The sequence below is a fragment of the Nilaparvata lugens genome, chromosome 4 (assembly GCF_014356525.2).
Source record: "Nilaparvata lugens isolate BPH chromosome 4, ASM1435652v1, whole genome shotgun sequence".
Taxonomy (NCBI): Eukaryota; Metazoa; Arthropoda; class Insecta; order Hemiptera; family Delphacidae; genus Nilaparvata; species Nilaparvata lugens.
The window spans coordinates 54,732,043-54,758,970 of record NC_052507.1 but is presented as its reverse complement, the minus strand read 5'-3'; the positions used below and the strand labels follow the sequence as shown (position 1 = coordinate 54,758,970).

General features: G+C 34.0%; 1 protein-coding gene across 3 annotated transcripts in view; it reads right to left on the bottom strand.

Annotated features, from left to right (window-relative positions):
- LOC111052522 overlaps window positions 1–26,928 on the bottom strand; it is an 87,383-nt gene that overhangs the window by 4,141 nt on the left and 56,314 nt on the right. For 2 of the 3 annotated variants that reach the window (XM_039425878.1, XM_039425879.1), the window contains 16 exons: window positions 26,665–26,822; window positions 25,037–25,219; window positions 19,624–19,797; window positions 18,675–18,791; window positions 18,077–18,237; window positions 16,795–16,941; window positions 15,944–16,085; window positions 14,808–14,940; window positions 12,192–12,385; window positions 7,602–7,770; window positions 6,108–6,430; window positions 5,008–5,167; window positions 4,132–4,211; window positions 3,439–3,565; window positions 2,638–2,803; window positions 899–1,128 (listed from right to left, as the gene is read on the bottom strand). In XM_039425878.1, coding sequence (XP_039281812.1) covers window positions 899–1,128; window positions 2,638–2,803; window positions 3,439–3,565; window positions 4,132–4,211; window positions 5,008–5,167; window positions 6,108–6,430; window positions 7,602–7,770; window positions 12,192–12,385; window positions 14,808–14,940; window positions 15,944–16,085; window positions 16,795–16,941; window positions 18,077–18,237; window positions 18,675–18,791; window positions 19,624–19,797; window positions 25,037–25,219; window positions 26,665–26,822 — 2,664 coding nt within the window. The remainder of the gene's footprint in view (window positions 1–898; window positions 1,129–2,637; window positions 2,804–3,438; window positions 3,566–4,131; window positions 4,212–5,007; window positions 5,168–6,107; window positions 6,431–7,601; window positions 7,771–12,191; window positions 12,386–14,807; window positions 14,941–15,943; window positions 16,086–16,794; window positions 16,942–18,076; window positions 18,238–18,674; window positions 18,792–19,623; window positions 19,798–25,036; window positions 25,220–26,664; window positions 26,823–26,928) is intronic. The other variant, XR_005571066.1, reaches the window with a different exon arrangement.

The window sequence follows — 26,928 nt, the reverse complement described above, 5'->3', positions numbered from 1 at the left end:
TGGAGGAGAGAGGAAGCATTGGATAGGGCTTTGTGGAGAGGTAGACTAAGAGAAAGGAATGCCGACCCCATTCAAATGGGATAAGGCACAGCCAAAGAAGAAGAAGAAAAAGATTGTTAAAACCGATGTGGCAACGCTGCAGAGCTAGAAAAGGATAGCGTTATCTGCTTTGTCGAATGATAGACAAGGATAGCGACACCAATGTTAATCAAAATCAAATACTGCCATTATAACGTGGACCTCACTATAGTATACAATCTATTCGCAAAGTTTTTCCAGTTTGAAGAATGGGTTCACTCATTATGGGTTAACCTTTATACTTTGTAAACTTTCCTTGTTATTTTATTAACTACTTTTATCTAGTGAGGTCCACGTTATAATGGCAGTGTTTGATTAGCAATAGTATTTCTATGGATTGCTATTCTTGTCTATAATTCAACAAAGCTGATAGCGCTAACTCTTTCTCGCTATGCTATGTTGCCAGATCTTATTTCAACAAGGTAGAATATTAATAATTAATTAACAAAATATTTCATCTTAATTATGAAAATACATTACGAAATTATTGAAAAATATAATTTCTTACTTAATAAAATATAATTGATTATTTTAAACGAGAATGAACAGTTAATATTACATCAATAAACCTGTATCAGCTACCGTCTATAGAAGGCATTGACAAGACTGAAGATCAGCAACGTTGTTCTCCTATCTTTCTCCACTGCCATTATAACGTGGACCTTATTATAGTATGCAATCTATTCGCAAAGTTTTTCCAGTTTGAAGAATAGGTTCATCCTTTATGGGCTAACCTTTATACTTTGCAAACTTTCCTTGTTATTTTATTAACTTTCATTTATGTTATTAATTTCTATGGATTAATGTTGTTTGGACTGACCTTCAAGCGCATGAGCTGGTACTCGTAGGTCTGAAATGAGAAGTTGTTGGTCTGCACAGTGTTGGTGATGTCACCTATGAACATGGCGAATATGAATCGGCTGAACACAATCATGGCGACCACGTAGACGTACTCGAGGATGCGGGTCGGACCCATGTCGCCGTACCCGGTGCCGATCAGCGTCGTCGTCGTGTAGTAGATCGCGCAGATGTAGTTGCTGTCGCAGATTTCTGCCACAAAAATGTTGTATTGATGTTTCTATTTATGATTGCATCGATGATTCCAATACTAATCGATAATGTAATTTGTAGTAAATGATGTAGTGGAGTATCAAGTTACCAGAAGTATTTTGAATTTAAATTGGTGTTTACTTGATAAACAATTATGTTTATAAGCAGTGTTATCTATTTTGAAAGACTTAAATAAAGATCCAGATTTTAATGATTGACTCGATAATTTCAATACTAATCTATATGTAATTTGTGGTAAATGATGTCGTGAAGTATCGCGTTAGCAGAAGTATTTAAATTGGTACAATTAATAAACAAGTACCTATGTTTATATATAGTGTTAATTATTAAAAGATTCCGTATTCTACAAAAAAAAATTATTGTTTCCTATGGTAGTTTTCTCACTTGAACAGAGAATAACACAATTGGTTCTTATGAGAGCGTTCACACTATTATTGTCAATTAATAATTAAATTTTTTATACACTCAAGATTCATACAAAATATTAACACAGATATATAACAAGTTTACAAGTAAACACGATACTCTAAACACAGAAAGTACAGTAAGTTGTGGAATAGGAGTCAGAAACAAAGTATTATAAGTCAGACTCCAATAATTGAATAATCAATTGTTATTTGACTAAATTTTTATTGTCATCCAACAGATTGTCTCACATTGGAGAAAATAATATCCAAGCTACTGCGGTATCTTCCAATGAGAGTTCTTGTGTTTCCAAAAGATTTTCTTTTCTTTTAAAAAATACATTTTTGAAACGATTGTGTTCTACTACAAGTCTTCAAAGACAAGTTAAATAATAGAGAAAGATAGCATAAGAAGGTATACTATAATATAGGGGGTTTATGTTCCAAATTTAACTCTCAACTTAAGCCGATAGTCCTAGTAGTTATTAATAGAAATAAAAATAAAAATCTCAGTACCCTTTTTTGACTTATTTTATTACAACATGTTTCAACATTCATGCAATTTCATTTTCTACTTTCTAACTTTCAACATTCAACTTTTCAACTTTTTCAAGTTGAAATGGCATCAATAAAAGGGTACTGAGATTTGTGTACTATTTATATTACAAGTAGCCCTATACAGGAAAGATACAATAAAATCCTAGTAGTTATTTTTCAAGAAGCTATGTAACGCTAGTAGTCTCTCATACAGTGCCGTTCTTACGCTCTCACCCGGCCGAAACAATAATAATCGACAGTAATCGATTGAGTTGACAAAAAAATCGGCTTGAAATTTGGATCATAAACGACCTATATCTTCTTATCTTAAGGATGTCTTCTTCTACTATCTTTTGTCTATCATTATCATTTGTCTATCTTTCGTATTGTGCTGTTATCTTTTCTATTGTGTTATCTTTTCTCTATAATTGGATTTAGATGTAAGTGAAGACATAATGGAGCGAGCGAACGTAGGGTTTGCTTAGAAATCTCAAGAGTGCTTACAATAAAAAACAAACGTAACATACACTATTTTTGAACTACTTACTGTCTGCCTCATTGCAAATATTGCGGGGACAATGCACGGCGTTCCACACACAGGCCATTATGTGGAATATGAGTGTGAAGGTGATGGCTATGACCATCATTTTAATGTACACCACTTTCACGTTCAGCCGGTCTGACTTCACTTCAATGAAACGGTACACTTTTATCTGTAAGATAGTTAATAACACTATTTCAAATAATAAAATCAATAATTAATATTATTTACTCTCATAAAGAAGCCAATAAGTTTACAAAAAAGTACATGAAAAGGTATATTACATACTGTGATAAAATATCAAGCGAATCTTACAATGAAAGTACGTTTAGCAAAATAATTACCGCTGATGCCGTAATAGATTAGGTCAATTTACGTGCAGTTTGAGCCAAAACAAAGTTGAGAGTACCATTGGTTTTGAAAAAAATTGGATAGTTGGGTAAAAAATGTGAAACAATTGAATGAATGGTTGTAACATTTCTACTTGGAATTGAACGATTACTAAGTGGACTTCGGTAGATCAGATAATATACCAAGTATTCACCAGGTATTTAATATCAAGAAATAAAAAATCTAATCCTTTTTAAAAAAAATAAAAAGGGTATTCAGATTTTCTATTTCTTTATAATTAAGAGTAGCCCTGATAAATGGAAATTGATGGCGGATCAACCAAAAATAATGTATTAATATGCATAGTATAAATAACAAAATATAAATGAACAAAATGACAAGCTACTTTTGTTATCTATTATACACTTGGATATAATTAATTGATAGATATATTCTTCCGTTTTTGAAAAATCTCACCATTCTCAAAAGATGCAGTGTATTACCCAATGTCATGGCATAGTGACTGGTAGTGTACCTCAAAACTAAGCCTATCGGCATTATAGCAATAAAATCCAGTATAAAACCTGTCCAACTCTTCAGGTATCTGAAAAACAAAGGGTTAAATTAAACAGTGAAGGTCATATCGACGTAGATATCAACATTAAATGAAAGAAATCAAACCAGTAAAATGATCAAAATCAACAAGGTACAACTTTGATGAGATTCACTCTATTCTGTCAGCATTAGTTGAATGGGAAGCATTGATGTTATGCATGAGGAATGCTGACAGTTTGAAGTGGATCTCGTCATATTACAAGCTTTCACTGAAGGAGAACTGAATATAGTTTGATCTATCATTAGATGAGTATTTAGATATTATGTATATTTACAAGCAATGGGATGATAATACTTGAATATTCAAGATAATAAATGAATATTCAATAAAGCATTTATTAATTCGAGTAGGCTAAGTTGATTAGACTACAAACAAAATACTCCAACATCATACAAAATTATTCAATGTACAAAATAGCCGGAACATATTCATTATAAAACAAAACATCCATGAAGCTCTAAAATATAATTTTATGAGTAATAAAGGATAAAATGAATAGTTGTAATATCTTTTTTTCTACAAATGAAATAAATTGGAATGAATAAAATACTAACTGATTACGTATCTTGGCTAAATCTGTAACTGTCTCTCCAGTATTAGGATCTTCATAACAACGGAAAAAGTTCAAAAATATCTAGAAAAATCATAAAAAAGTTTAGAAAGACTTAAAATTTGCTAATAAATGATATGAAAGATGGAACAAACAGTAAAGGCATGAGCTAATTGTTTGTATTGAAATATTCATTATGGAATGAATGATGCGATAGTCTCAATCTGAAGAAATAGGAATACTTAATCGAAATGAATTTGAAATTGGAAAAGTACAGAAATATTGTTATTCATATAAATCTGAATCTTTTCAGTCACAAAATTGTAATTTTGTGTTAAGACTCGATTGCAATCTTCTCGAACTACTTATTTACTGGCTAAAATGATGTATGCTATTTATATTAGTTTTACACACTTTCTAGGCAAGTATTTGAATCAAATAAACTTCTTAAAAATAAAATTTTAAAAATCAATAAAAGTTGAATCTCTAGAGCAAATTTATTCATGAAATTCCCTTGTAGGTCTATATTTGTTACGTAGAATAACCACCCCTAAAGAAACATACATCATTGAGTTTAAAAAACAATGATAAATCATTCTATTATACTTGAAAGTAATTGAAAGTAAACTATGGTAATTTCAATTATAAATAAAATTACTAATGGCATAAGCTTACAGTATTGTTGTGTGTGATGTTGTGGTAGTTTTCCACAATGAAAACACAAGATAAAAAAAAGGTTGACAATTTCAATTTGTGTTTTCGTAATGGCATAATCAATTATTACCTACTGGTCTCCACACAAACCAAGCCATACGCTAAGAACAAACTAATGGCATTTAATAAGTGGGAATAGCTAGAGTAATATTCTGAAGGAACTTACAATGATAGCATATTTGACTTCGAGAATTTGAATGGGAATGAATAGCTCCTCACTTTGAAAGCCCAGATCAAAGGAGCACATGATGACACTGAGAAGAAGTGACGTATTCACACACACCGTGCAGAATGTATTGTTCAGCAGGCGGGCAGTTATCATCAACCTACAACACAAATACATTATTGCTTCATAAAATTTCACATAAAAATATCTTACTGACCACATTGAATCTACAAAATTCCAGAAAACATTCAATTTCCAATTAGATTCAGAGAATTTACAGTTGAAAAAAGTTGATATATGAAATGAATGATTTGTATGCAAATAGATGATTGTAGAATCACATAGCCTAAATGTTTTACATTCACATAATGTTTTGTAACACATAAATGTGTAAGTGACGCATAACCAAGCTACATTTGGTCTGTTTTATAAGTTAAAATTGTCACCATTTTGGGCTTAAGCCTGTTGGTACTTTTTTAAAGGTTGTGTAATACTGAATAATTGAACAATAAACAGTACACATAAGAGAAGATTTGGGTAGTAATTATAATAAATTAAAAAATTAAACAATAAAGATTACATTTATAGAGCAATAAAAAGCAGAACAAGACAGCAACAAGGAAAAAGAATAACAGCAATCAGATGAAGAAGAATATGAAGAAGGAGACGAACAGGATAAAGTATGATTAAAACAAGAAGAACAAACAGTAAGAAGAGGAGCAAACAGTAAAGTAAGAATACGAAGAAGAAAAATGTGGGGGTTAAGCATGATGTGAACAATAAAATATAGCAAGATGGAAAAAGTATAAAAGCAAGCGGAAGAAGAATAAGAAGATGGAAACGAGAAGAAAAAGAAGAGTAGAAGAGGAAGTAGTAGAGAAAGGATGCGGAGCAGAAGAATGAAGGGACATAACAAGCATGATAAAACAAGGAAGAAGGAAGAATGTGAAGACAAGAAAGAAAAACGAGACAGCAAGAAGAAGAATAACAAAAGTATGGAGTGTAAAATAAGATTAAGGAGAAGAAAAGTAGTAGTAGTTTTATAATAAATGAAATATATTGAAATCTAGTGATAGAATACAAATAATTGTAATATTTACCAAGCGGTGAGGTTTTTGCGCCTAGGCTTGCTCTTGGTGCCGCGCTTACTGCCAGCCGTCTCCCCCCAGCCATCCATGGACGCAGCTCGGGGGGTGTCTCGCAAATTGCCTGGCCTGTCCTTTGTCGGCAACTCCTTCTCGTCGACAGAGCTGGACCGGTTGGCCTTGCGCGCCGCCGCACCCCGGCCCCCCTCACCCAGATCCGACCGCGAGTCCTGGCTGGCCGCATCTGCCGACATCTTGAACGACTTCTGCAGCCAGTGCGGTCGGTACGTCTTCTTCTTCTCCTCCTTGCGGGACACGTCGCTCGATGGCACGTACAGCTGACCGAAATTCAAACAACATCTCAAACCAATATACTCTGTTAACCAGTAAATGCTTTGTTTACCTATAAAAAAATCTGTTTACATATTTTTGCATCAGTTAAAAAACAATACGCTCTATACACTACGAGAAACAATGTGTTTATAAACAATTTTAGGGCGCAAAAGCCAATCGTAATGTTGGTGAGCTACTCGGTTTGTTAGTACTTGGTTGTTTTAGTAGAGTTTTTTGTTTCTGCCACTGCGTTTGTACCTACTCCTTTATCAAAGCTATGTATCATTTATAAATATTATTCTTAACAGGATCCGAACTCATCATGGAAGATGTGCCTTTGCGTTGCACAGGTGGGGAAAGGCGTCTACACCTTTTTGTGAGTGTGGCGCTGTGTAAACGATAAGACACATTGTAGAAGAGTGCACAAGAACAGCTTATGAGGGCAGGCTGGATGACTTCCTGGTAGCTACACCAGATGCAGTGGCATATTCAAAGCGACTATATGTTTATAACTTTAATTTTTTTATTTGTGTTCCACCTTTTTTTTAAACTTGTGACTAAGATGACCTCATTGTTTACATGTGTGACTTGTGTTAGATAAGATAAATAAATAAATTCATAAATAGGCTACTAAACTGCCAATTTATATGATTATGACGTTTAAAGTGAATCGTTGATTTTGTATACCGGTACATACATTTTTTCATAAACAAATAGTTGTTATTTTGACTAATTTCATTCGTAAATAACCTGAAAGGTTCCGTTCAATTAGGTTTAAAAGGTACGAAGAGAGATTGTGGATGTTGATTTTTGGCTTTTAATTGGCAATGTGTTGATATTATTTGAAATGTTTTGATAATTTTAGTTCATAAACACATATAACGAAAAGTTGAAATACTCGCACATTTGAGATATCGCACATATGAATGACACCCGAAAAAAGCCTCCGAGAAATGAATTAGTGAAGCCTTCATCAACATCTAACTTATGCATGCTAGACAATGCATTATGTTGGTGTTTTAAGAATAGAGCTGAAACATTATAGGAATAACTACTGATGAAGTACTGTAACTAAAAAGTTTACTATAGTGAGATTTATTGTCAGCATTCTTTGAAGATAACAGCACGCTTCCCATTCGAACAATGCTGACAGTTTGAAGTGATAAAAGTACTCACCTTTCCATCGTGTACATGATCGTCCAATTTGCTGATAATGCCGGTGTGCTCTTTGAGGATGCTGAAGAACACGTAGGAATCAGTGAACAGAATGTCGGCATTTCGCTCGGCTACGAACAGCATATTCATTCTGACAGCCGGACTGTCGCAGATTATGTTGCCGATTATACTGCAAACACAATCAAACAACCAACATTTATTCATTTTATTTTATTTTCACAAAAGAGCAAATATCGGGAAAGAAAAACAAAATATTCGAACAACTTATTAGAATATTCGATTGGAACAACTTATTAGAATTGGCAGAGTCTGAGATGCATAAGTCATGCTTTGGTTGAATAAAAATCTACTCACCCTCAACATAGAAAAATCTAAATTTTTGGCCATCTCACTGACTGCTACAGGTAAACCACAACAGAATGAGCTTGAATTACATGATTGTGCTCATCCTGGCAACTTGCCCTGCAACTGCCCTTCCATTGAAAGAGTTGATAGAGTAAAATATTTAGGAATAATAGTTGATGATCTTTTCTGATGGAACAAACACATATCCTTTATTGTAGCAAAATTAAGAAAACTGGTATTTATCTTTGTGAAACTTCGTCATATCTTGCCTGCACAAAAACTAAGAACAGTATATTATGCTTTGTTTGAATCTGTTGTTAGATATGGAATACTTATTTGGGGAGGTGTATATTACAATCATTTGGATTCACTCATAAAAGTACAAAAACTTACATTTAAAATTATCTGTTATTTAAAGATTATAACGTTTTAAGCGTTCGGCATACATACATACATACAGTTCTTATCTTCATCAAAAGAATCCCTCATTTAACACGCAATTTAGACTATGCGCACAACACTAGATATAGAGATACGGAGTTGTATATTGCTAGAAGAAATACAACTTTTGGTCAGAAATCTGTACTATATAGGCTGTAAAATTTTTAATTCATTATCAGTGGAAGTAATGGAAATGAACATTTCAAAGTTCAAAAAAAGTATCAAACATAAGTTAATAAGCATTGGAAATGAAAGTAGCGAACAACTATTGTATATTAACTAATATTGCATGTTATTTGAGCTCTTTTTAAACGACCCTTCACACTATTCAATTTTTTTTCTCTTTTACTACGATAATTAGTTCTTATTAATTTTAGCGCTATTTAAGGTATTCGATTGGTAGAAATAGCCCACATAATTGTATTGTACAAAAATTCATTTGTATTTAAAATACTATATTTAAAATTTAGACTGAATGCATTCCGACACATAGACTCTATAGTGGGATGCTACACGATAGTTTAAGTAAATTAATCCAAGTATTGTCACGTTATTTTTTATATTTAAATAACGATTAGCCTCCTGCTTGGCATCAGTCGGTAGAGCATGAAATATTTTACTAATTATAATAATCAAGGTCGTGGTTTTTAATAGGATACAGTCTCATAAAAATCTTTATAGGCCCAGATATGAGCTTCCACTATAATTCTGATAATTCATTAAAAAAATATATATGGTACTTATCCTATAGTATTGAGGAATAAAAAAATAAATCACACACCATAAACAATTTGATACATATATTAACAAATATTGCAAAAATAAATCAGAGCCAAAAATATATAGAGCGATAAAAAATATATAATATAAAATAGAACAATAATCGAAATCAATAAAATATCTCAGGCTAAATACTATTCTCTAAATTCTACAGCACGAAACGTTACCATGTGCTTTTATTTTATGATCATATGCATCTATTTGCATGTAGCTGCGATATCAGCTTGCTAATACTTGTCGACTTGGACAATTCCATTAAAAATAGATTTCTTAAAAATCAGCTTGATAAATTGACAACCAATAATCCATATATATATATATATATATATATATATATATATATATATATATATATATATATTAAATTCTATGGTATCTAATAGATTTCTTTGTAATGAATATATATTTTATCTCAGGGTACAAGATTCGGCACCTGACGGAATAAATAGAGCAATTCATCTAGTGAATCAGAGCTACAACAAACTATCGCAAATTATATTGCAGAAATTAAAGATCATATGAATATGTATTAACAGCCTAGATTTTATACTTCTTTGATTTATAGGACTTCTGATATGTAGATTTACTCGTTACTTTCCAATAAAATACCTTTAATACTACATTTACTTGCGCAAGTATTTTTTACCAAATTCTTAATTTATAAGAAAACCCTTTCGACGAGCTAGCTTTGATTCTTATGTAATTTCGAAGCACTGAGGGCGCCCTATCACTATTTCAATATTTTTCACTCACATGTTGAAATTTTCTCATGAGCTGCTGATGTCGATCCAACTCCTGGTGGTCCTGGACTATTGTAGCCGGAGTTGTCTCTTCCAAGGGGTTACAAAATTATTTAAAAATGAAAATGACTTTTGCTTTATAAGAGCATCACAAAGTCTTATAAGAAATTTAGTAATTCAATTTAACTTTAAATTATTATAAGATATAGCAAGGTATTACGCTCTATAATTTTTAGTGACCTCTCATGGTGGCATTTGGCAGGCGAGTGTCATTCTCCTTTCTCAATTTTACAATTCTCATTTCCGATTTTCAAATTTGCATAAAATTTGAATATTCTAGTCCTCCGCCATTCAAGGCTCAAATAGACCGTGACAAAATATTAAACTATGACTTATGCTATATATATAATAATTTCTTTGCCTTCGGGCCATATTCAAAACATAGACTATACAACAATTTTATACAAACTCTATTTATTTGTAGAAATATATACAAATATTTTTGAATCGGCTCACTATTGCCGCCTATCAATTGCCATTATGTGATTGGTGCATGCAAATTGTTACAGTATTCATGTGCCTGGTAACCTCCTATTTCCTTAATACATTTAATTATTTTTATTGGGGTTTTAAATATGCTCTCTACATGCTAATTAATTTTTTATATGTTATTATTTGTTTCATGCATCATAATAATTAGCCACGTGAGACCTTTAGTTCCTCAAATTGCATACCGTTTTGCCACAATAAATTTCTGCCAAGGTGTTTGGTCAGATTCTACGTTGTATGGCTCGGTCGATCGTTAGGTTGCCGATCACTAAATGTTTATGCCTAACCTCAATTTTCAATATTTTATATAATATTATATATTAGCAAAAAATTATTTCAATTCCTCTTAGGCTGTTGTACAGTTTAGCCAGGACGTCTGATATTATCTAATCTTTATGTTATCTCTTTGGCGATATTAGCCAATTACTTCACTTAGACCTATAAATATTTCAGCTAGGGATTTTTATTTATCTATCCAAATTACAATATGTTACAGTATGTAAAGTATTTTTTCCATATTGTAAATGTTTTTTTCCATGTTTAATAATAATAATTCTAGTAAAATATCAGTATCAAGAATCATAGTGAATGGTGTAGCTTTTTATTGAACAAAATTGAACGGTTGAACAAGTGTCAAATTAGATCGCTTCCCGTTGGTTCGAAATCCAACTTAAGCTGTTAGTAGGTCTACTAATATTAGTAGGTCTACTCCCTCATCATGTGTCTCATTACAAAGAGAGATTCACCCCTCTTGCGCACATCCACCACAGAAACACACGGCAGCACCAGTATTTCCTACAAATTCCACTCCACCGCACAGTTATGTACAACTCCTCTTTTACTGTTGTAGCTTCCCAACTGTGGAACAATCTATCACCTGAGTTGATTTTCTCACCAAGCTTCTATTTGTTTAAATCGAGGCTTCTGTCATCATTGATAAATGATACCTTAGCATAAGGTCATTATGATTGGCAGGGTTTGGTGCATTCATGCTCTCATTCCATAATTACTTCTTTTCTTTTTTATTAAAAGTTTGTTTTGTAATAGGACCACCTTCATAGTTTATTTCTTACCTATTCCATCTACTCTCTATTGTATTGTATTATGGAGTTTAATATTTCGAATACTTTCATGATAAGTTCCACATGGATGCAAATAACAACTTTTCTTTCCTCCAGTATTGCTAATGTGATCTAGTATAATGTTGATAGCTTAATATATACTATATTATTTTCTTCGATATTTGTAATTGATTAATACTAGTGCAGAACTGTTAAATAATTATTATTTATCTCATAAGTTTGATTCAATTTTATTGTCAATTTTTGTAAATGTTACCATAGGCAACAGCCTAGTAACAATTATCAATAAATATATCTATCTATCTATTACTCCAAGCTCAAGTAGGCATCACCCTCAGCAGGAAAAAACTGAGATAGTGGTACATTTATAAGAAGAATTCTCACCAAAAATTGGTTTTCAGCCAATTGGATAACGATTTCAAGTGTAGACCATTAGATGTCGGCCGACAATCAGTAAAGTAGAGTTTACATCAGTCAAGTTTCCTTGAATTAAAGTATGACTTCAAGAAAACTTGCAAAATGAACGATTTTTGAAAACTTGAAGTCAAGTTTACTTGAATTCAAACTTTCATAATTTCAATAGTCTATACAAAATGAAAAATGGTTAATCTAAAAATAGAAATTTATTAATTTTATTGAATGAGCTAACGCACCTTCCACGCCCTAGCAGCAACACCTTTTCGCCGACACAGTTGATGCCCCTGACCTGGCCGTGGTGCACTATCATGATGTGCGACACGACGTCGTTCTGTCGCATCACGTCCTCGCCACTGATGAAGTAGCGCACCTCCACTGCGGCCGCCAGCTCGCGGAAGAACGCCGACCGCTCGTCCTCAAACACAGACACCTGAAACAGAGATTATTCATTTCATGAATATTGTCTCTCCTGTCAACGCTTTCCATTGCTTTAAGAACAATATTGAAGAGTAAGGCCGATAGTACGTCACCCTGTTTCACGCCATCAGTTATTGTGAACTTCCTACTCACTCTCCCTTCACTTACAACCATACCTTTTGCGTCACTTATGATCATTGTCAATAAGTTTATTTATTTTCTAGGGAACCCCAACCTCCTGAGTTGCGACCTGAAAACTCTGACATCAGACCTGAGCCAGCCAGGTCACACGATATTATTATTTTTTTATAACCTTCTGCAAACCTAATGCAAGAGAATATTCATTTCCTTTATTTATCATAGTAAACATCCCAAATTGAAAATAGCCAAACGTGCAATAGGCCCCAGCTCTTGATCTAAATAGTGTGCTTTTCTTTTTGGTCTCAAAATTCAATAGTTTCTTCGTAGTTTGGATTTTTTTATTGATTTCATCCATTTTATAAGTATTTTCAAATTAGTTTTTTCTGTTTGTTTCGGATTGTAAATTGGAATGTGTGATTCGGAAATTTAAGAATGACAAATGAGACATATAACCTAGTTAGATTTGGACTGTTGTATAAATTGAAATTGAAAATGTTTCGGGCTAATCCACTGGTACTTTTCTGAATATACTTGTATATACTGATTAATTGAATAAATAAATAGCAAACTAATGATATAATGCATATATAATATATTGCATAAGCTAAATTTTACATTTTAAACTATACAAGTACTAAATTCCACACAATAAGGTGATTTCACACTGAATTACTAATCACTACACTATTCTAAAAATGATAGGATAAATAAGTTGAGAGTTCATTATCTACTTTGAACTGGATTGCCACATACCAGTATCAGTGTGGGAGTCCGGTACAGTAAAAATATTATTCCTCATTAAATAATTTTATACGCATTAAATATAATTTTATTGATACTATTACATGCATTAAATATTATCTACGAAAATATTATTATGCGCATCAGAGTTTTAATTCTCTGACTTTAGTTCTCGTTCTAGTTTCACATGTCTCACTTTTGAATGTTTTCAATAGAAGCATTCTTCAAGTTTTATATTCATTAATAATTACAGTAACTTATTAAAAAAATGCTACTCGCTCGGCCAGGCTGAGTGGGCATAATCCAATATTAGAACTCATGAGAGTAAAATCTGAACTGTACCGGGAAGAAAGCAGTCGTTAGGTCATGTGAGAGGCCCTGAAATTGATCAGTTGCGACCTGAAAACTGACACCAGACCTGAACCAGCCAGGTCACTCGGTATTATTATTATTATTACTGTACCAGACAAGTACACTGTTACTAATATAGGTGGGTATCATGCTTTAGTCAGAAGGTTTTACACTGGCTTGCAATTGTCCCATTATACAGTATGCAGTTAAATGTGAAATCAATACGCAATTATTGTAGTAGATAGTTGATATCGTCATCATATCAAGTCAAATTATTGTCTATCTAGGCAAAATTGAAGTAATAAATTTGTGGTTACAGTTAATTTTTTGTTGTTTTTAGATCAAATATTTATAGAAAAATGATAAATACTGATATAAATTAGGATTTTTAAAGCACTAGAACGCGTTGGATTGTATTTTGAATCTGCTTTTTCCGACTACATCTTTGTAAGTGTAAAATGAACCAGTCCAAATATGCAGTCACTATCTGGATCTAGTTGGGATCTCGATTGAAGAGCTTTCTACTACATATTTCATTAGCTGTGTGTGTAAGGTGGGCCTTACACATGGCAGTAGTAACCAATGCTATTTCTTAGTTGCACTCGACAGTGGTGCCACTATAAAAAATGTTTCGATCATATGAGTAATATGACTTGGTGAGTTGAAGTAGAAAATAACTTGTAGGACGAGAGAATAGAAAATGCTTCTTTAGAAAGTCATCTATCAAAGGTCTAGGGAAGAGCTAGGATGAATGAGATCCATTCAACTACTACCAAATATGACGACAAGATCATAAAATTCAACAAATACTGTTATTTTTTGTTTTTCCTTTAGGGCTACTTTTGAATATAAATAAAAATAGAAATCCAAGTACACTTTTTAAAATTATTTATAATGTGAGACAATAATATAATGTCTATAATATGTATATGTCTATGTCTAATGTCTATAATATATATAGACAATAATATAATGGATAGACAACATTGTTTTGGTTATATGATGCCATTATCAAATAATAATGATGATAATGGCATCATATATCCGAAACATGTTGTGACTTGATAATTTTAAAAAGGGTACTTAGATTTCTATTTTTATTAATATTGTCTAGTTAGTTTGTGAACCCCTCCCTACATCAATTCGTTGCTGCATAGGTAGGCTGAGAGAATACAACAGATACAGTATCTTCAAACGTGTACCTTTCTAAAGGTATCCATATAGATTTGCAGCAGATAGTCCTCTTTGAGCGTGACATTGAACTTGGTGCAAATGGTGTTGAGGGGCACGCCTCTCGTCCTCTGCCACACCCTTTCAAAGTGATGGATTGCTTTTCTGAAAAACGAAACAATCAGATTTAGCGAAAAATCAAGCGATAATCATTGGTTGTAATAGAAGATGATAGCATGTTTTATTAGCCCAGAAGTAACAGAACAAATTGACAGGTTATATTAGAGAAAATTGCATATTTTATTAGCTCAGAAGTAAAATAACAAATCGACATGTTTGTCAATATAGGTAATGTAACAGTCAAAAGTGAAAAATGATAACCAACTATTTGGAGTAATTTCTATCAAATTTGGGAAAGGAACATTTTTGGGTTTGAGCCTGTTGTTCCTTTCTAAATTTAACATATGGGAAGTTTCATCAAATACATAAATAAATATAATACAATTTTAGATAATACTGTACAACAAAAACGCACAGTACAATAATCTGTACTCAACATACAGTATTTATGGGCACGATTGCACGTAAGGCTATTAAATATAACCGTGATTAAATTAGGTTTAAATGCCAGGAGTACCAATGAGACAAGTGGATTACGTCTGTTATCAACTCTTTACCAGAGGTCCAAACTCATCAATTGGTGAAATATCAAGTTCTTGATAACGCGGCTCCCCAATTATAGCTGATAATGTAAAGTATGTCTTACCATACACATTTAGATTTCTCATGAGATACGGAATGCTGTGACTTTCAAACCCATAGACCACGTTCAGTCATAGAGCTAGTGGCGCTAGAGGTTTCCCAATTCAAACATATACAAGTAGCTTTTTGAGGTAAAAAGTCTTGCTGCAATTTCTAACTGGACCTGCGAGTCCTAACAGGTAGCGCTATCAACAGTTTAAAGTTCTGTCTTCATCATCAAACTAATCTTCTGGTTTAAGTGGGAGAGGGGGCTCTTATTGTCTCAACTTCGCCCAAAACAGTACTATTTTTAAGTGTGATAAGTAAAGGCAACTTATAGAATCATATAGAATCAGGGAATCATATAGAGTCTATAGAATCATGAATATATATAAATATAGAATGAATGATAGTAGATATGTCGTACTTTTGAATATCTCTGCTGACATTCTCACTGGTCATGAACGAGACAAGACTCTGCATTCGTTCCTGGTACATGGTCAGATTCAAATCGAGGCTTGCCTTGGCATTAGCTAGGATAGCCAGCACATACGTGTAGAATAGAAATCCTGCAAACAATAATATTCATAAAAATGTAATGAAATTCGTGGAGCATGGCACTTAAATTATTAGAAGTCCTGGAATGTAGGAGTATGTCTATTACACACTAGAGATGTATAATTATTATTACCCAAAATCCAACTATTATACAATTGAAAGGAAGGTTTTTCTTTATTTCAATCCCGCGTTATAGTCCATCAAGAACTTCGACCTCCATCCTCCACCATAGTTTTCCATCCTCTTCTACCTATTATACACAGGTCTTTACCTCCCTACACTAGTGCAAGGCCTAGACTAGGAAATTTAGATTAGGACCACTACCTTGGTTAGAATAATTGAAAAATGAACTTATTGCTTATCGAAAGACTTGTCACGAAGTAATGTTGTAATCAATGTGATAAGTTGATCAATATTATTTAGAAAAAAGATTAACGAACAATAAGAGATCGTTGGTGTAGTCTAAGAGTTGCCAATAGAATCTCCAATGAAATGCCAATACGATAGCAAATCGCTAGTGTATCGAGAGTGAATGTAGTGAGATTCACTTCAAACAGTCAGCATTAGGTGAATGTGAAGCTTTGATGTTATTCATAAGGAATGCTGACAATTTAAAGAGGATCACACTATAGTAAATTGTCTCTCAAGACTGAATTACTTTACGTGAACGAATTCAATGGGAGTAAGCCCAAGATAATGACAACGTATCGGCAGCCTTACCTAGGACAACCACTGTACACACGTAGACCATTTCCTCGACGTTTTGAGCGCTGATGTCACCGGGCCCTATAGCCAGCGCCACGCTAGCTGTCCAGTAGTAGGCTATCAGATGCATGGTTAGAAAATCACCAATTGTGTCCAGGGTAACTGAAAAACAAAATTAAAATAGATTGTAATAGATTGAAAAATATATTAATAGAATAATTTTTATTAATCTACAAAATTGACCGATGGCAAGAAAAAAAACAAAATATTTTAGCTAGCAAATGAATAAGTTGACATAAAAAGGATTAATTTTTTCAATGTCCATATCCCGGAACAAGAATCAACCCTTCTTTCAAATGAATATAATTCGTTCATATGAGAGTGTTCATTCAAATGTGTCAGCACTCTTGCTTTGTGCTTCCTTTATAAGATATTGAAAACTAAAACCCCTAAGTATCTGGCAGTAGAGTACCGTTACTTGGGTGATTTTGGCCGTGGAGAAACGCGACATGAATTCCATCTGCTGGCTGTCCCAACGTATAGGACTGTTATGTACAACAAGTCGTTCCTTGTGACAGCCTGTACTTTGTGCAATTCTCTGCTTGCTGAGCTAAGGCTTGTTGAGGGACATCGTCGGTTCGGCGCGGCTGTCTTGCGGTGGATCAGAAGTGGTGGACTCGGCTGGAATGTTCACTGAATCTTAACGTGTGTGTGTGTGTGTGTGTTTGTGTGTGTGTGTGTGTCCTTTCTTCCATCTTTAATTATTTATTCCTCTCTTTCTTCTTTTCTACTTCTATCGAATGATCTATGGATTTTGAACTGACGTTTCTTCCGTTTTCACTTTTCTCTTTTTTCTTATTGTATTCTTTTAACTGAATTAGAAAGAAATTTTGTTTTTTTTTATTTCTTTCATTCGCTATTTGGAAGTTTTTTATTATTTTGTAAAATTAGTTTTTTTTATCTTATAATCTTTGTTGTACAGTGTTTTAGTTTTACTTAGAATTGTATTCGAGGGTTTAGTGTAAGAGAGGGCCGGCTACGCCCTAGCTTCGCCCTCCTAGGTTTTAATATAGGCAGCTAATCAATCAATCAATCAATCAATCACTCTCATAAGAATCAATATTATTTTCTTTCTGCTCAGTAGAGCACTACTGTTTCCTTCTCAAGGTTAAAGAAGCAAGCTTTCTAGCTAGAAAATGGAAAGAATTAATCTACAACTGATCAAAATCAATTCAATAATTACATTCGATTTTAATGAATTGAATAATTCTTAAAATAATACAGTAAAATCACTCACAATCCGGATGATAGGAATAGATCCAGGAATGCTGCTGCTTGAGCATATCATAGTTGACTTGTTTGGAGTGCGGATTCACCTGATACCGAATGGTGATGAATTCCAAGATGGAGGCCAATGTGTTCAAGAACATCAGCGAAATTATAAAGTATTTGCAAAATCTGAAAGAGAATGAACTTGGCATTACCATAGAACACAGCATGGACAAAATACATTTTATATTTGAAATTGAGAATGCTAAAGAATTTCATAAAAAAAAACATTATAAAATATTGAACTTCATGGCACGATGCATATTATAAAAACAAACTGTTGAAATGAGTGAGAATAAAGAATAAATAATTTGATAATAACTTATGAAATGATAAGGTTTCGGTGTGAGGTTGTGATGTTTCAAATTCATAACTTTCTCAGGAGACAAATTCCAAATTGATTAAATGAATACTGAAAGGCTCTGCTTTATAATTCTATCGATGTGTGAGTTTTCTCTCATATGCCATATCAAAGTAAATCTCACTTTAATTCAATTCTATATTTTCCAAAGTAGGAAAAACTTTACAAATCAAGATAATCATCGGTTGATAAGGAGGAGACTTACGTTATATGAGCGGTTTTCCGCAATATTTGATTTTCTTGATACACGAACCAGGACACTAGGCGATGCATCTGCAGAATTCTGTTGCATCGTATAATATCAGACGACCAATGCGTTACCCTGTGAAGTTATAAACGAAAAAAATAGAAGAAAAACTTCTTGGAAAGTAAATGTAATGGTATTATTTCCATTAAATATCAACTGGGAACTAAAATGAAGATGAATGTTCAATGATACTTTATACTGCGCAACAGGCTGAAACCCATTTTACTGGGGATATTTTTCAAAGTTTTTCAATTTTTATACTATCACGCTATCAAAAATAAAATTTTTTCCACAGGATTTTTTTCCCCGATTATCACTTTTTGAGATATGAGCGCTCAAAGTTAAAATTTATGAGACAGATAATTTCAAAATTTAATTCAAATTAAATAAACATTAGATGGTGGAGGAGAAGAAAAAGTGGGGGGAAGAGAAGGAGAAAAAAGAGGGGGGAAAGGAGCATAAGAATAGAAAGGTTGAGGAGTAGAAGCAGGAGGAGAAGGATGAGAAAGAGGAGAATGAGGAAAAGTGGAAGAAGGGGGGGGGGAGGAGGAGGATGGGGAGAAGGGAAAAGTAGGAGGAAGAAGAGATGTAGGACGAGGAGAAGAAGAAGGAGAAACAGGAGAAGCAGGAGGAGGAGTAGGAGTAGAAGACGAAGGATTTGAGAAGGAGAAGAGGAATTAGGAGGAAAACGAAGGAGAAGAAGAAGGAGGAGGAGGAGGAGGAGGAGGAGGAGAAGAAAGTAAATGAGGAGGAAGAGAAGAGAGGAGGAGGAGTGGAAAGAGAAGGAGGAGGAGGCGGAATGGAAAGAGGAGGAGGATGAGAATAAGGAAGAGGGAGAGGAGGAAGAGAGAAAAATAAGGAGTAGGATAAGAAGAAAAATAAGAGATGGTTGTGGGTGGGCACTTACCAGAACCAGTCGGCGTTTCCGTCGACCGGGTGGGGGCCGATGAAGTAGTTGAGTGGCAGCCAGGCGAGCAGATCGATGACAAAGCTCGAGGAGAAGTAGTGAATGGCTGTGACCAGAGGGTGCAGCACTAGCAGTCCCTCCTCGTTGTAGAAGCACGTGTGCATCCGGATGTAGCTGCAACAACATTAAACAAAATAAGAAAGAGATAATATAGAAAACGATGAAATTGAATCAAAGAAGATAAAATGAAATTGAAAAAGATAAAAGAATTATAAAACATAACAAAATGCCCCAGAAAAGCCTTGAATAGTTCTAAAATAATGCTTTATTGTAAACGAGCAGGTATCACCCCTGCTCCGCAAAAGGGTCTGTTAAAAGTACAAATAGATTGAAATGAGTTATATAGTCCCATGCTCATATTAAAAGTATTAACAACAGCAATATTAAACAATAGAAAAACTATTTGATAGAACTTTCTTCTTACGTTAACTTTGAATCAAAAATTAATAAGTTATTTCAATCCTTAGAATGAAAATAACCGTATCCTCGACATCATCAACAAATTAAAAACCTTATACAAAAGTGTTAAGTTAATTAGTTCAGTTCAGACGTGATGATGCGTGAGATATGTATCCCGTACATGTATAAGTCAATTCCTTCCTTTATCTTTATCTATACAGGGTGATTCATAATTATGGTAAAATATTTCAATACGTGATAGTAGAGGTAAAAATAAGAAAAAAAGTTCATATAAACATATATCCAAAAACACTTCATTAGCGAGCTATACAGCGTGAAAGATTTCGCCCGGAATTCAGTTCCTCTGGTGAAATACACCGATGCTGAATTGTTTGGCGACTAGTTTTTGAGAAACTTATGCTGGATTCATATGGAAAAATATCTGAAAAATTGAATAAAACTAGTCTGGAAGTTGTAGTGTGAGTAGTTTTTGAGAAAAAAGTTGAAATATGCAAAAAATCTAAGTAGAAAAACACAGACTTCTACGTTTGTTGCCCAATAACTTTCTTTAATGACCAGTAAACAAATAATTCCTCGCAATAAAAATTGTAGAGAATTTAATTCTGGAAAGAATGATGTAAGCTGTGTGAACTGAATTCAAATAAAATTTGGATAAAATGTATTCTTATGTAGTACATTACACCAAAAAAATTTGCTGTTTTATGAGGAGAGACACAAGGAGATGAGCAGACAGAGGAGGTGAAAATCTTGCGAGGTGTTAGACAAGGATGTATCTTGTCGCCCATCCTTTTCAATCTGTATTCGGAGCGTATATTTGGAGAGGCACTGGAAGATCAAGATGAAGGAATATCAGTGAATGGCAAAATATTGAACAACATACGGTATGCAGATGACACTATTGTGTTTGCTAACTCCATTGAAGGTCTGCAACAGTTGATGGACAGAGTGGTGGAAAAGAGTTCGCAATATGGTTTAGAAATCAACACTAATAAGACAAAGCTCATGGTAATAAGCAAGGAGAATGTAGGTGGAGTACAATTGTTTGTTAATCGAGATGCAATAGAAAGAGTCTCACACTATAACTACCTGGGTACCATCATCAATGAGAAATGGAATAACACACAAGAGATAAGATGCCGCATAGAAAAAGCAAGAGTTGTCTTCAATAAATTGAGTAAGGTGTACAAGAGTCACGACCTTACTCTATTAACTAAATTGAGACTATTGCATTGCTATGTGTTCTCCGTTCTGTTGTATGGGGTAGAAGCATGGACCCTTACAAAAGAAACAATGGTAAAGATTGAAGCTTTTGAACTCTGGCTGTACAGAAGAATGCTGAAAATATCCTGGACGCAAAAAGTTACTAATCAAGAGGTTCTCGGGAGAATGAATAAAGAACCGGAGCTCCTGAATACCATTAAAAGTAGAAAACTCCAATACCTCGGCCACATTATGAGGAATAGCTCAAGATACACACTTCTGCAAGAGATCCTTCAAGGAAAAATCAACGGAAAAAGGGGACCTGGCAGGAGGAGAATTTCATGGCTGGCAAATCTGAGGCTATGGTTTCACCAGTCATCTGCAGAGCTGTTCCGTAGTGCCGTCAACAAGATCAGGATAGCCATTATGATCGCCAACATCCGAAACGGAGCAGGCACGTGAAGAAGAAGAAATGAGGAGAGAACTAATAACTAAAAGTTGTAGCTGATTGCAAATAAAATATTCGGTTTTTTATAAAAAGTTATTTTTATATGAATGTAGCATATCTAAATGACATTAAACTTATACCAAAAGACTAGTAGATCATGACATTAAGCCTGGGAGGAAGCTCGAACAGAAGTAGATGATCTCCTACGATTCCTACCCAAATGTTTACTGAAAACTGATGTTGTGGAAGATTAGGATTGATGGCATGAGGATTCTCAGCTGCCTAAATATGTTGGTTGTGGACGTTAACGATAGCTGTTCTTGTAAAGTGTGCCTCGTTGGTGAATAAAATGGTTGTTAAAAAGTTTGGGTAAACAAGTTTTACTAAAAACCATCGGCAAATACCAGCACGGGGAATACAGTCTTGTGGCAATAGAGTATGAACTTTCTGGAGGTGGTATGGATGTAATTGTTGCTATTTTAGTATCCTCCAAATGATAGATTGATTGACATTTAACTGCACTGACAATTCTCTTGTGCTCTTCTCTGGATGTTCATAAATTTTATTAAGAACTTGTTCTTCTAACTCAACAGACATAGTAGATCGGGGTCTGCCTGCAAATATGTGCTCTTTGGAAATCAAAGAATCTGTTTCAGACAGACGTTGATGAATAGTGGCAAAAAACCTTGAACTTGGACATACTCGGTTAGGAAAGTTCTCTTGATACAAACGTCTTGCTTCAGTACTATTACAGTAGTGTCCCATTCCATACATTAAATGCATGTCAGCTAATTCGGAGTATGAATAATGTCTAAGATTACCTGCCATTTTTTAAAAAGTTAACACTTAACACAAAAGCAAAGTGGAATGGTTACAAATAACTGGTTAATAGATTAAACAAAAAACACAGCGCAGTTACAGTAGGCCTAACTTACAGTTTGTTTTTTTTTTTGTTCAATAGTGAGCTAAATATTTCTGAAAATAATTTTCAGCTGATAATTTCTTTTGAATATTTTCTTATTAAAAACATAATAGAACAGCTGTTTTGGACAGCTGTTATTAAAATCCATGTTTTATTTGCAATCAGCTACAACCTATGAGTTATTAGTTCTCTCCTCATAAAACAGCACATTTTTGTGGTGTAATGTACAACATAAGAATACGTTTTATCCAACTTTTATTTAAATTTAGTTTACACAGCTTACATCATTCTTTTCAGAATTAAATTCTCTACAATTTTTATTGCGAGGAATTATTTGTTTACTGGTCATTAAAGAAAGTTATTGGGCATCAAACGTAGAAGTCTGTGTTTTTCTACATAGATTTTTTGCATATTTCAACTTTTTTCTCAAAAACTACTCACACTACAGCTTCCAGACTAGTTTTATTCAATTTTTCAGATATTTTTCCATATGAATCCAGCATAAGTTTCTCAAAAACTAGTCGCCAAACAATTCATCATCGGTGTATTTCAACAGAGGAACTGAATTCCGGGCGAAATCTTTCACCCTGTATAGCTGGCTAATGAAGCGTTTTTGGATATATGTTTAAATGAACTTTTTTTCTTATTTTTACCTTTACTATCACGTATTGACATATTTTACCATAATTAAGAATCACCCTGTATATATAAAAGCGAAATGGCACTCACTCACTGACTGACTGACTGACTCACTCACTCACTCACTCACTCGCAGAACTAGAAATCGGACCAAAAACGTTCAAATTTGGTAGGTCTGTTCAGTTGGCCCTTTAGAGGCGCACTAAGAAATCTTTTGGCAATATTTTAACTCCAAGGGTTTAAAGTTCGTCTTTTAGCATGTATATTCTTCTTCTCCCAATCTCTTAATTATAATTGAAATTTCCATATCATATGTTACTATAGAACTATAATCTAGATAGAGTACCTCTTCGAAACAGTTGTTAACTGGCAACTAAATTAATAATTTTGTCAGGTTGGCATTAAGTTGAGTTGACTTTGTTAGGTTGGCACCAAGTTGAAGATTTAATGCATTTATCGCGGAAAAATTGATTGGGCACTGCTACTTCAATCCTGGGAATATTATATTACTAGCCGTCAGGCTCGCTTCGCTCGCCATATCCGTTTAGCCAGACGTTTAGTCTGGACCTCCGACTGGATTGTCCTAACATATGATAAAAATGCTCAAATGAAAAATGCTGATCTCATTCTTGGACGATCCAGTCGGGGGTCCAGGGGGCGGAGCCCCCTGGCTAGACGGATATGGCGAGCGAAGCGAGCCTGACGGCTAGTACATCTATATAATAAGAGAGAGTAGGGTTGTGTTTGTTCGCATCAAAACATGTCAACTTGTGGTTTGCATACCAAAATAAAAAAAAAAAAAAACGGCAATGATTTAGATCTCCCAATATTGCAGATAGATTCTAAAAATATCAATCTCGTGCACCTCGAAGCCCAAATTTCAATATAACTTCTAGATTTTCCAGAATCAATGTTCAAATTTCATTCATGGAACATGAATATTATTATAATTCAAATGTACATACCATATGTTAATATAGAACTATAATCTAGAGAGATCACCTCTTCGAAACAGATGGTTAAAATTGGCAACTAGTTTGATAACCAATCTAACTTTGTGAGGTTGGCATTAAGTTGAAGAAGGTTTCTAAACAAGGTTCAAGTTGTGTCACTTTATTGTTAGTACCAAGTTGAACAACTTATTTGTACTATAATAAAGGAAAGAACTGGCTCATTTATACACGTACGGGATAAGAAAATTTGACGCATCATGATGATGTTTGACTCATCATCACGTCTGAACTACTCAACTGAAATTAACTTGACATTTTTCATGTAGATTCTTAATTAACGAGGCTGGTTCTAGGCCTACTTCAAACTCTTCAAGATTCCATTCAATCTTGTTTGTCAAGTTTCAAAATAGACCCTTGCGGAGCACGGGTTACCTGCTAGTATATTTATATAAAGTATGGATGAAGGTTATTGAATAACCTTGGATTTTTCAATTTAAAGGGAGCCAAAATTGTAAATTTCAATGACATGGTGCCATGTAAAGATTTTTTTTATAATTATGGTTTGCTTGTATCATAGATGTTTATCGGCTGACAATAAACTTACAAACTCTAGACTTGAGAGATGAATAGACCAAAAGAGAGTTTCACTTTCAACTGACAACATTGGTTGAATGCAAAGAATTGATTTTATTTATACGTAATGCCAGCAGTTTAATGCGAATGTAATTCTAGAGCTTTGGGTGGATTGCGAACCACCGCTTTAATACTCACATATCAGCCAGTGCAGTGAAGTCGAGAAACAGCGGCACATAAATCATGCCAGGCTTGTAGGTCATGAGGTAGGGCAGAATCGGGAATATAATGCTGGAGCAGAAAGCAAACACTCCCCTCGATATTTCCCACGAATACATAAACGAGCCGTTCGGGTTGATCGTAATCGGCATCAGCACAAACCTACAATTAAATCAGTCTGTTACAAACGTTAATATTACGTAAGGCTACGGTTAATAAATGAAATAAAATGGATTCAGACAAAGAAATCATTTTGTGGAATCCATGTTATTATAAAAAAAGATTGAAAATACACATTCGATTTATAACAATAGAGGCATTTATAATGTTTGGTTTCACCCGACAAATCGAGTTGATAACTACTTATCTCATTTATTTCAAATTAAAAAAAAATTGTTTGATTATTGTATTAATCAAATTTCTTTAAAAAATAATTATCTTTCTAATTAGGAATTCTTTTCATTTCTTTTTAAATAATTACAAACATTTCTAATATCAACATTAACAATACAAGCTCTGCCATCTAGACAAGGTAGGATTCAAGTGAGCTCGTTTTTTGACTTGAATAAACACAGAATTTTTTCTTGAGCAATTTTTATAAAAATGGATTTCAATGTGAGCAGGCTTCCAGAAACATATTTCACTAAAAATGCTTAAAAATAATAAAGTCAGTAGGAAAGGTAGGACGGTGTTGTTGCCACTTTTACTTTGCCACCGCCTTCTACAATTTATAGCTGAGATTAGAGTTATTCCGAAATAATCTGATATGATATTACTTGTTGATTCTTGTAAATAATTATCAATCATTTCTCAAATACATCATGCTCACGGACAAAAAATATACTTTAATTATTTTATTATAAATGTTTGTAATTGACACTAAATAACCTCGTGGTTCAATATATTTCTACATAACAAACAAGAAATTTAGCAGCGGTTAGGAGTTTGGAAAGGATACAGCTGAATGCTTTGCCTAGTGACAGCCAATGATATCACACTAATGTTTATCAGGTGCTGACTTCATAAAGTGAATCTCACTGTGGACAGTCTACTTTCCGGACACCTGTGAAATCATATCTGAGGTCACTGAGGATTAGCTTCGCTTGAATAATGCGAGTTCAAGGGTATAATCACATTGGATGCGTATATGTGCAAATGCACGCTTGATTATGCATGACCAAGCGCGAGCACCAGGAACAGTCACACTAAACGCGTGCACTGGTTGCGTTCAATTTGAGCAGCTACAAACAAGTCACAACGTGTTTCAATGATTCAATGGCTCTTCCCATATTTTGTTTCTCGGCTCATGACGTGCACTTTGGCACATTTACGTGGACGGACACGCATCCAATGTGTTCATACTCTAAATTTCAGTGGATACATTAGATTCCGTCCACCAATCGATAGTAAATAATTCCAATGCAAATTCTTTCAAAGCGATAGTTACACCACTTTACTACGAATACATGAAGTCTAGAAGTTTAAATGCACTTTGCCAACTTACCTGTCTGATTTTGGATTGTCGTATAAATTAGAATCGGAATCGTTTTGGGCTCAATCCTGTGATATTTTTCTGAAAATGATATTTTAAATGATTAAATAAATACCTGAGGCCACTGAGGAAGCCGATATGGTTGAATGGGTCCAAATAGTCGACATTGGGATGTGCCCTGTGTCCGGCCGTGAACAGATACCCGGCGCATGTGTTCTCCATCACATTCTCGCCGATTGTCACCGTCTTCTGCACTTTCAGCCGTTTCACCTCCTAGACAAACTCAACAACAATAAACTCCAATCAATCAAATAGAAACTAGCTAGTGAGTTTTTGTTTCTTTCATGCTGCTAAATTCTTTTCAATAACTCTATATTTT